Below are 11486 nucleotides of genomic sequence, written 5' to 3'. Positions count from 1 at the left end.
ATTCATCTTCTTCAGCAAGCAACTATATATATATATATATATATATATATATATATATATATATATATATATGTGTGTGTTCTTGTCTCTTACAATTGCTCTTCTTCTTCTTCCACAATTAATTAGCTCCTGTATTCAGGTCAACAATCAGGGGCTCTCCGAATTCGCTGGCCTTCGCAGCTCGGCAGCTTCTCTTCCCTTTGCTCGAAAAACCTCCGAAGACTTTCTCTCTGTCATTGCCTTCCAGACCTCAGCTGTGAGTCTGAATTTCCCTCTCAGGCGTCCTTATATTATATATGTGTGTGTAGGACTAAAGACACGTACAACATGAATATATGGTTTGAAATTCTTGCTTACACAAGTAAAAAATAATCAGAATCGGAATGAGCTAGCTATATCAGTGCTGGCCTCTTGGGCCTGATCAGCCAATGCTAACCTGAAAACTCAGAGGAATCATTATAAGTTTGATGAGCTGATTTTCACCACCGATAGTAAACACTAGCTAGCTAGTAATGATCATTTGGACAACCACTTGGATGCTTTGGTCCCAGCTCACTATGAATGATTTGACCAACTTCCGTCGTTCGTTTTCACTCTCTCTGGATCAACCTCTGGTGGTAATTAAGCAACAGAAAATGTGGTTTCGGATAAATGATTTAGGCAATATGAAACTTGGTGTCATGTCGGATCTCATGATCATATATAGGTAAATTTGTTGTGGTATATATATGTACATATATATTCGAATATTATACATTATTTTTCAATTAATTGATATGCCTCAATGTTATGTAATACATACATACATACATGTACCCAACTGAATCACGTCTAGGCTCTAGGCTCTAGGCTCTAGGCCAAAATTAATTGGATTTAATTATCAACTTGGCACATATTGAGTACTATTGATCAGCTTTATTAATGTTGTATATAGGTCGGCGGAAACGGGGGTTACAGGAGGGGAGTGGTAGAGGCAAAGCTGAAGGTGGCGATCAATGGGTTTGGGAGAATCGGAAGGAACTTTTTGAGGTGTTGGCATGGCAGGAAGGACTCCCCGCTGGATATCATTGCCATCAACGACACAGGGGGTATCAAGCAGGCTTCCCATCTTCTCAAGTACGACTCAACCCTCGGCATCTTCGACGCTGACGTCAAGCCCGTCGGTGATAATGGCATCTCCGTTGATGGAAAGGTCATCAAGGTCGTCTCCGACCGCAACCCAGTCAACCTCCCCTGGAAGTAATGTCATTAATTCTTTTTTCTTTTTTTTTCTTCTTTTTTTTCTTTTGTTTTTAAATAAAAAAATAAAAATAAAACTCTGAACGTAACCAAAATGGATGGTTTGCTCAGAGAATTGGAGATAGACCTGGTGATAGAAGGAACGGGAGTGTTTGTGGACAGGGAAGGTGCTGGAAAGCACATACAGGCAGGGGCCAAGAAGGTGCTCATCACTGCTCCTGGGAAAGGAGATATCCCCACTTACGTGGTCGGTGTTAATGCTGACTCTTACAACCCGGCCGAGCCCATCATCAGCAATGCCTCTTGTACCACCAATTGCCTCGCCCCCTTTGTCAAGGTCCTCGACCAGAAATTTGGTAATTGCTTCCTTCCTTTCTCTTCTCTGCATCTTGCCTTCCTAATTTTTGTAACCATTATGCCTGCAGACGCTTCCTTGCAATAATATTAAATGTTCAAAAGCGTATAGGTTGCTTCTCCCTTGGTGTTCCATGATCTTGCTCTGGCATTCCTTCCTAATTAAACCTTTTGCTCTGTACGTTAAAAACAATTTCAATGCTTCACAAAAAAAAAAAAAAAACCTTCCCTACAATTTATTTCGGCCTACAAATTTGATAGAAAATAAGTTGATTTTCTAACTATAAAGTCTAATGAATCTGTAATGTAATATCCTTAATTACGTACCAATTGGTGATAGAAGTAAAAAGTTTGTCAATTTCAGCACAATCGCCTTCATATATCTTCTCGATTGGTTTAATGGCATGTCCATATATAACGTGGATAATATCTTATATATATATATATATATATGTTAGGCATCATCAAGGGTACCATGACGACCACCCATTCCTACACTGGAGACCAAAGGCTTCTTGATGCAAGCCACCGTGACCTTCGTCGTGCACGGGCTGCAGCTCTCAACATAGTCCCAACTTCCACAGGTGCTGCAAAAGCTGTGGCCCTTGTTCTTCCTAGTCTCAAAGGGAAGCTGAATGGCATTGCCCTCCGTGTGCCCACGCCTAATGTCTCAGTTGTGGACCTTGTTGTTCAAGTGTCAAAGAAGACCTTTGCAGAAGAGGTAAACGCAGCCTTCAGAGACACTGCTGAAAAGGAACTCAAGGGTATTCTATCTGTGTGCGACGAGCCTCTTGTCTCAGTGGACTTTCGGTGCTCTGATGTTTCCTCAACTGTTGACTCTTCACTAACTATGGTCATGGGAGATGACATGGTAAAGGTTATTGCTTGGTATGACAATGAGTGGGGTTATTCACAGAGGGTCGTTGATCTTGCAGACATTGTTGCCAACAACTGGAAGTGATCGATCTTCAATTCCCTTATCCCTAGCCTGCTGTTAATCAACTTCCTTCCCAGTTTTTCTTGTAGATTTCTGATTTCAACCATATGTAATCAGATCATGTGAACCTCTTTTCTTTTTTGATGAGTTCGAGTTCGAGTTGAATTTATTACAAAACATTAATCAGAAAAGTGTGTTTGTGCATAAACTTAAACACAAAAATAAATGTTCCTCACTCTCGCTTAATCCTTAAGTCGTTATTTGCTTTGCATTTATTCTCATCAATTCGTATATATGTACCGAGTTATAGCAAATACGCCTCCACAAACACTTTTTGATGTTTAATTGCGTTTTACAAGAAATAAAAGCACAGATTTTCTGTTCTACCAAAGATATTAAAGTTTTGTTTCTACAAAATAGCAAAACTTAATAATAATCACAAACAAAAGCACCTAAATTACAGCCATACACACGCACACGCAACCGGTGCTTTGCACCTTACTAGAATATATGCCGGCTTAGGTGTAAGTTGTCATTAGTAAATCACCATTGGACTTGTCATTAATCATTATTGAATGATTTTAAGAGTCTCATCAATCTTGTATGGACACAAAAAGAACTTATAGAATTACTCGTAAATGCCTACCTTTCGTTCTCATTTTTTTCATATGCGACTCTCTTCTTTCTAAACATTTAAACCCTTTTCATTATAAAAACTTTCTAAATTGAAACCATACTTACATTAATTTTGAATACACTCTAATAATCTATATATGGATCCCCCTTCAAAATAATGAAGGTAACGAGGATGGCATGGTAGGTAGACAAACTCTGAACCAACTATCTTGCAATCATGTTTTCTTCTCTTTAGGTAGTTTTAAAAGCCCACATATACATTGAACTTTTAGTCTATAACTTAGTTTCAGGTAGCACCACCTCCAACACTCATATAAGTAGACATATTACAAGTGTCAATATAATCAATACACTTCAACATAAGCATAATATAAGCCTATTAGGTGGATACTACACAACATCCACGGTTACAATACAAATACCAAGCACCTTAACCTCTGGACATACTAATTTAATTTATGGTGCTTGTGATCACAACATATAATGTAGTTCAACTCATTGAATTCAAAATCTTGATATTCAAAGTGTTGAGAGTTGAGTTTTCAATATTGGTGAACATTCCCTAAAGGCTTTAATCTCATCCCTTCGATGTTTTCTACATCAAATTCCTTGCAATCCCTTTAGTTAATGAATCTGCTAAATTTAAACTAGACCTCCCAAAATCAATTAATGCAATTACGTAATTGTCCTACATAACTATGTCTTATGCCAACATGCCTAGCTAGATTCGTCATTATAAATATGGTTATATGCTCATGACAGTGTTGCTTGACCGTCGCAATGTAAATGTATAGGAGGTATAAGTTTAGGCCATATAAAAATATTTTTCCAAAGGAAAAGTTTCATTTGTCAAATCATTATTTATCTAAAAAAATTGAGATAATTGAAATAAGTTTTAAAATAATCATTTAATTAATACTTTAATATTCTCTTTCATATGTGGGACCCAACAACACGTGAACTATTTTAATTGAAATGTATGTAAATGATGGAGACAATAGTCAAACTCAAAATCTTTACTCTAATACCCTAATAAATTTGACCGAAAAGCTTATTCCTCATTGACTATTAGTATCTATATATACATACAAAGATGCTTAGAGAATAATAGGAAAGAATACAGAATATTTGGAAAGAAACAAAAGGGTCTTGATACTACAAAGCATGCTCGGAGATTTTTTTATTTTTTTTTTCAACACTAAGAAGGAGTGTTAAAAAATAATGCATTTTGATGTTGAAGTTATAGAATTTAGCCATGCATGTCTCATTGTAGATGCTAATGGACAAGTCCATTGTATTTTCTGAACATTGGAAATTATATATATTATACTGAGGATGTAAATTGTACTCCACATTCTAGGAAGATGTGAAAGCAATAGTAAGAGTAGTCTAGAATCTATAAATATCCCACATGAGATGCCTCGCAAAAAAGAACAAAAACTAGTCTTTTTATTTCTTCTACTCGTCATTCTCAAAACCATCAGATGCCTTTAACAAGAGTACGTAGTGACCATTTTGAAGGCTCGAAATAACCAAATTTGGTAGATGCGAGGAAGGGAACTGTCCCGATAAATTACAATTTGCATCCTCATTCATACACGTAAACGGAGGCAAAGCACATAGTTGGGCATCTCTGGACAATTGGATTGCACGTGGAAACTCTCCCCATCTATAATTGCATCACGACAGGGTGATTAATCTAAATCGGTCAAAGCATGTGAATGCGGCACAAAGTGCAAATCTTTACCAAAGACAGACATTATATATAATAATATAGCCATGATACAACTATATATATTATAATAGGTTCACAAGTACAAATAACTAAATAGGACTCCCAACTCCGAAGGAATGAGTCCACATGCAACTGGATAATATTGCATCCACTTCCACACCATGGATTTTACGACAACTTAAAAATTAGAAAGCCAGTGGAACATGATGGAAAAAAATGAACGACAGAAATCCCCATAATTCACGCTCAAAGGCCTCTAAACATATATAGAATCTCTTCTCAAATAAATAAATAATAGTAAAGATTCATCATCATCATCATCATCGTCGTCGTCATCTTCTTCTTCATATGTCTCTGTCTCGCTTGCACTCGGGCGACAGAGTAGGATATCTGACTCTATCAGTGCAGTAGTTGTAGATGGTGTATTTGGTGCGGACCCACTGGAGGCGTCTGTACTGATACGAGTCAAGATCTTGGAACTCCTTCTGATCCCACCATCTCTTCCCTTGGGTTGCACAGAACTTGGCCTCGACTGAGGCCTCACAACCGTCGGTGTGGAAGCCCCTGTAGGTAGCAATAAAGGGGGCCTTGGACCAGTCGGTCTTCTCAAGCCCACCCCTAGTGGCCCAGTCATCCGCGTTCCATAGGCTAGAGTAGATCTTCATGGGTTGGTTAAATGGGAATCTCACCCCCAAATCTTTGCAGTTCTTGAACACCCTTATCGGTACGTCGTCCACAAAGAATCTGACAAACATAAAACAATTTTTCCACGTCACTTCCCAATCCCCAATGTTCTGTCTAGTTTTTGAAAAAAAGCACCAACGGTTGATTTTGAAAAATTTGTCGGCATCACTCGTTGAAAAGAACGCCCCACGTAACCTGTCCTCTTTCCTCTGACCGAAGTTGACAATAATAATAATGATACCCCCCATCGCCCGTTCCATTTTTATGTTCTTATTTTGTCGGAGAATACTCTGTTCACAAATCCGCGGGATGTCTCCCGTGATTGCGGCCGAAGATCGGATGTTGATAGGGAGTTCTACTTTAAAAAAAGTTTTTTCTTTTCTCTTTTAGGATGGGGCCTTTTGGGGTTTTCTCTCGTCTTCCAGGAAATTAAAAGGTAAGATAAGATCAATAAAAATTATGTTACTAATCCTTCGACAACCACAAAGATGAAAAATAATGGAAGATTGCCTATAAAATGAAATCTCATCTAAAGAACAAGAACAAAAATGATTATCTGATCATGTCCAAGAGATATAGTCACCACTTCCCACACAAGTTGAGCACTTAAAAAATTTGGAATTGCACATTATTTATTTTCCATTTTGCTATCCGAATACTAAGATCTAAACTAAATAAAGAGAGGAAGAAAGAAGGAAAGAAAAAAAGGAACTTACACTATCTGATACAGATTCCAGAGAACAGAGTAGGAGTGGTAGGCTTGGGTTGGGTCGAACCAAAGATAAATCCTCTGTTCTCTGTCCCCTTTCCCTCCTGTGAAGACATTTGTCTGTAAAATGTAAGGCTGCCCAGTTCTGTTCCCCAAGAACTCAAAGTCTATTTCATCATGCTCCGAGTTTTGAGATGATAGCTGGCGACATAAATATAAGATTAACACTCTTTTTTTAAAATTAAGGAGATATACTAACAGGAAGAAGAAAAGCCCAAAATGAATAGAAATCTCTGCTTTATATATATCCTGATCGATTAATGGGTTGCCACAAGTATTCTGTTTTCTCAACCAAATGACTTTCTTCCTTGTTTCTTTTGGGAAAAAGAGTTAAAGATTGTACAAGACTAGTAATATGATGATAAAAGTGCGTGGAAAAGTTGGGCAACTCACATAGAAGGCAGTGACGGTTCCAGCAGAATCCCCAGGAACCATCTTTATTTGCATACTGAAGTGACCGAACAAGTAAGAACCCTTGGACTGGAAACCAGTACCTTTTCAGAATCGAACACAAAGATGGAGGAGGAGGAGAAAATAATTAAAAATAACCAAGATGAAACTAGTACGAGCATTTAAATCTGAAACAATGGCATCGGTCTATTGGCGATACGAAGAATACTTGTTCTATAGCTATTTTTACCTGTGTATTTGTCGAGGTGGAGCTGAATGTCGGAGCCTCCATTGAAGTACTTAATGTGATCAAAAGCCCAAGTGGGCATATAATTTCTACCAAATGGCACATCTACAGGCTTCCTCGGAGCAGCTCCCATGGTGCCGGGGACGATGATGAATAGGAAACCCAGTATCAGAGTCCACACATAGGAAGCCATTTTTCTACATAACAAAAAAAAAAAGGGCTTATTTTGTTAGAACAAATAAGCACACTGAGAGGTTTCTAACGACAAAAGAAAGGAACAATGGACTTAGACTGTGTAGTCTTCCAGAGCATTACCCGACAGAAAGAAAGGGAGAGAGAGATCTGTGAGGATGTATGCGGTGAGGGAAAGGAGGGGGGGAGCTCTTTTTTATAGGGTCTGATTTTATTTTTACCTATGTTTTTAAGGACACCCTCGTGGAAGATTACCAACTTATGGAAAATATTATTATTATTATTATTGTTATTCCAGCCTAAAATAATAGTAGTGGTAATACAGCTATGTGACAATGTCCGTCCGTCCCATGGCGGTTGCGTGCGCGCGTGACTGTGTGTGATTGGGAGTCTGGGACGAGGGTTTCCACTTTGCAGTGATGCAGTGAGTAGTTTCTACTTTCTACCTTCTACTTTCTACTATTTACCGTTTTCCTTTTGGGACCTTTCGCTTCGCTTGGAGTGGTAAATTAATTACTAAAAAATCAAAGACAACAATGCGGACATCAGTACCTATTGGCTATTGGCTATTGCCATTTGCCTCCCCGCATTTCTTAGCAACGAACCTGGGCCGTTTTGCTTATTTTGCCTTCACCCATCCACTCATTGGTGTTCGGCCAATCGAGGAGTTTTCAGTTTTCACCGTGCCACCACAATTTGCTTACAAATTCTTTTCCCTGTCACTCTTGTAATTGATTGCTTATCTATTGGTTCTTATGTTAGTATTTGACTACATACAGTCATACAGATACAATTGGGTGCATCAGTCACGGTGATTGCTATTTTTCTTTCCGTTAATTTCCAAGCTTTCTCCATCTGTTACGTTAATTTATGAGTATGGATTTAGTTGGTCTTTTTGCTCCTTTTCTTCAAATTCACTCTAATCAATCCCTTCGAATAATGCACATATATTTTTTTTAACATTTTTAGTTGTTATTTATTACCTAAGAACTCAAAAATATTGGTTTTTTATAAACTCAAACATGTTATAAAACATTTAGCATATATTAGAGTGGGTTAAATAAAATTTTCTAAAAAATTGTATCCGTTAAATTTGGTTCCTACTTTTTTCTAATTTAGCTGCAAGATTTTGATGCTCCATTTAGTTGCAACAAGCAAGAAAAGTGGGAAAAGAAGATCAAGTTGAAAGGGTGATTGAACAACTTTTTTAAAACTCTTGTTCCTTCAAATCACTAAATTCTTTTTAAATATTTTATTGGGGAAAGTTCACGAACCCCCTAAAATTACCATCCAATTGATAATTTTTTTTTTTTTAACTTTCAATTGTGACAATGTTTCCCTCCCAAACTACCTAAAATTGTCAATGTTCCTCCCAATGACAAAACTACACTTAATAAAATAAAAACAAAAAATGCTAAAACTATATATAAAGAGAGAGAAATGATAGAGACACAATTTTGGCCCAACTTTTCTCTTATGTGGTCATTTTTTAAAAAATACATATATATTTTTTTTGTAACAAAAAATAAAATTAGTAAGTAATAACATCCTAGTTCTTTTTTTATTTGGTATTTTAGAAAAATATTTTTTTTTCAGAATAATGACCTTTTTTTTGAAAAAAAAAAAAAAAGACCCGAGATGGCTCATTTTTTGGCGGTTATCCGATTACCGTTATTTTCAGTTATTCGGTTAGCAATTTTAAACTGTTATTTAGCAATTAGCGCTTAGAGTACTAACAGCAGATGTTTTATATGTCATTTCCTTTCTTATGTTTAGGGAAAATTTTAAAAAATAAAATAAAATAAAAAACCACAAAAAAAAAAAAAAAACTACAAAAACTTACTCACATCAAATTTTCTATATTTAACCAACTCTCAAGTGTTGCTAAAGTGTTTCCCAATGTATAAAGAATCAAAAGTGGTTTTCTATACATTATTTTCATATAAAATATTTATCTTTCCTCTCTCATCTTTCATCATTTTATTTTTAAGTAGAGATTGTGTTAGAATTTTGTGGAAAAAATGAAAGTAGGTAGAAAACTTATATTTTATAAAGAAATATTATTTTAATGGTATAAAAAAATGTAAAGAAAATATTATGAAATATATTTTAATAGAAAAGCAAAAAATTATTTTGTGCCATGAACTAAGAGTTCTCTTGTACACCTTTACCTGATGCGCAGTGGTATGCGGCAGCCTCACCATCCTGCGGTGAAAACTCACGGTACCACCATTACCATGTGCTTTATAGGTAATTAATAAATTCTTTTGGTGTTTTGAGATAAAGCTATTTATTGGTTTCATTATAGGGGCGGTGCTCATAACTTGCTTTAATTATTGTTATGGCAATACAACATTAATAGGTGAGTTGTGAGGCAAGAGGGACCCTCTTGTTTTCAATGGACCCAAAAATAAGCTTTTTCAGTTAAAAAAAAAAATTGCTATAATGCAATAAAAAGATAATTTTTTACCCATAAAAGTTTAGGTAGTAAGATGTCATAAGTTCTATCCCTAGTTGTTGTGGCCCCACCTACCAATGGACATGTAACCTCTTGCCACCTAGGACTTTTATAGATCAAAAATAATCTTTTTATTGCACTATACCATATCTCTAAAAAAAAAAAACAATGAGAATAGGATTTTTTCTAATCCATAATGGATTGGAGAATATTTAGTTTATGGCTGAAATTTCTTCTTAAAAATTATAGAGCCACAAATACGACATGTCTCACTACAAAAAAATTATAAAAAAAATAATATTTCAGATTAAAAACAATAAAACTTTTTTTTTTAAAAAAAAAAAAAAATACCATCTTGGCCATAGTGGGTGGCCGGACTACCCCATTTTAGCTGTGGGTGGCCGGACCACCCCATTTTAGTTGGGGGTGGCTCCCAATGGCCAGCCAAGGGTAGCTGGACCGCCCCCTAAATCCAAACTTAAAAAAAAAAAATTGTTGCCACCCCTAAGGGCCAAACAATTTTTTATTTTTTAGATCAGGCCCTTGAGGGTGGCCGGATCATCCCCTAAATCCAAACTTTTAAAAAAAAATTGTTGCCACCCCTAAGGGCCAAACAATTTTTTATTTTTTAGATCAGGCCCTTGAGGGTGGCCGGACCATCCCCTAAATCCAAACTTTAAAAAAAAAAATTGTTGCCACCCCTAAGGGCCAAACAATTTTTTATTTTTTAGATCAGGCCCTTGAGGGTGGCCGGACCATCCTTTATATATATATATATATATATATATATATATATAATGGTTTAAATAAATATAAAAATTTGTGTGTTACTGAGGTAATTAATTTTAGTTTTTAATATGTCAAATTCACTTACCTCGGTAACACAAACTTCTGCATTTGTTTAAACTCTTAAATGAAATGAATAGCTCAAATTTTAGAATATGAGAATCTCATTTTTATAAAATATGACGAAATTCAAATCCAATATTAACTATGTCAGTAACACACAAGTCTTTGCATTTATTTAGATTGTTAAATAAAATATAAGAATCTCATATTTGAAAAAAATGTGAGGGACCTCGATCCTAAAATTTTACACGAAAGAGACTCTTTTGGTTGGTGTTCCCTATGAGAACTTTAACATTATTGTTATATAAAAATGTTTTATCTTTTCTCTCTTTACTCTATACTTTATTTGAACAATATTTTAATTGCTTTTCTTTCTGCTCTCTCTCTTGTAATTTAATTTAGTATAGAAAAAAGAATAAAGAAAAGTTACTGTAGAGTTGATCTAAATGAAAAATAAAATATAATTTGGTTTCATACCTTTAAGAAAAAATTAAGAGAAGCTAATGCCATTATAGTCGGAGACTTTGGAGCTTATTTCATGAATGTAAGCCTTTAATCTCAAAATAAGAAGTATCCATCTCCCATCAATAGTTTGAATTAAGATTCTTTTAAATTCATTTGAACAGAATAATATTCAATTAATTATATTAAAAAGGTATTTTTGTCCCTTAAAAAAATAAAACGATAAAAAGTAATGTAATCATCCGTCACAAATTGATTAAGAAACAAGGGGAAAATGTAGTGAGGAATAGTTTGTTGATGTAGTCACAGGTAGAAGCCCAAACCAAACACACCCAGATCCCTTAGGGCACTCCTTGAAGCATCATCAAAAAAAAAAAAAAAAAAAAAGTGAGTAAAATAATATTAAAGTCTAAGAATGCTCGTATGTACTCCATGCAAATGCGAGTGGTGACAAATGAAAAGGAGAGGGAGGATGCTGTGCATGGACAGACGTGTCCTGTTCTGTTTGAGAGTAGGTGAGACTGAGGAAAAGGT

General features: G+C 35.7%; 2 protein-coding genes across 2 annotated transcripts in view; one reads left to right on the top strand and one right to left on the bottom strand.

Moving 5' to 3' along the window:
• Positions 1 to 2713, top strand: part of LOC132178499 (glyceraldehyde-3-phosphate dehydrogenase A, chloroplastic-like) — a 3109-nt gene extending 396 nt beyond the window's left edge. Inside the window, exons 2-5 of the mRNA XM_059590927.1 lie at positions 127 to 256; positions 935 to 1239; positions 1351 to 1595; positions 2052 to 2713. Of these exons, the coding sequence (XP_059446910.1) occupies positions 127 to 256; positions 935 to 1239; positions 1351 to 1595; positions 2052 to 2554 (1183 nt within the window). The 3' untranslated portion in view covers positions 2555 to 2713. The remainder of the gene's footprint in view (positions 1 to 126; positions 257 to 934; positions 1240 to 1350; positions 1596 to 2051) is intronic.
• A 2184-nt stretch (positions 2714 to 4897) lies between these two features.
• LOC132179052 (xyloglucan endotransglucosylase protein 34) lies at positions 4898 to 7407 on the bottom strand. The gene is made up of 5 exons (XM_059591672.1): positions 7307 to 7407; positions 6995 to 7188; positions 6748 to 6848; positions 6302 to 6495; positions 4898 to 5645 (listed from the first exon to the last, which is right to left on the bottom strand). The coding sequence occupies exons 2-5, from the start codon at positions 7182 to 7184 to the stop codon at positions 5246 to 5248; spliced, it is 885 nt and encodes a 294-aa protein (XP_059447655.1). The 5' UTR covers positions 7185 to 7188; positions 7307 to 7407; the 3' UTR covers positions 4898 to 5245.
• Positions 7408 to 11486: the final 4079 nt, after the last annotated feature.

Source organism: Corylus avellana, chromosome ca4 (genome assembly GCF_901000735.1).
Source record: "Corylus avellana chromosome ca4, CavTom2PMs-1.0".
Taxonomy (NCBI): domain Eukaryota; kingdom Viridiplantae; phylum Streptophyta; class Magnoliopsida; order Fagales; family Betulaceae; genus Corylus; species Corylus avellana.
Note: the sequence above shows the minus strand (reverse complement) of the source record. Positions and strands in the feature narration are given on the sequence as shown.

Bases quoted from the DNA above. Each gene is read 5' to 3' on its own strand.
- LOC132179052 (XM_059591672.1), bottom strand. From the start codon at position 7,184: ATGGCTTCCTATGTGTGGACTCTGATACTGGGTTTCCTATTCATCATC. The intron at 6,849-6,994 runs GTAAAAATAGCT...GATTCTGAAAAG, and splicing joins CCACCTCGACAAATACACAG to GTACTGGTTTCCAGTCCAAG. The intron at 5,646-6,301 runs GTAAGTTCCTTT...TATGTTTGTCAG, and splicing joins TGGAATCTGTATCAGATAGT to ATTCTTTGTGGACGACGTAC.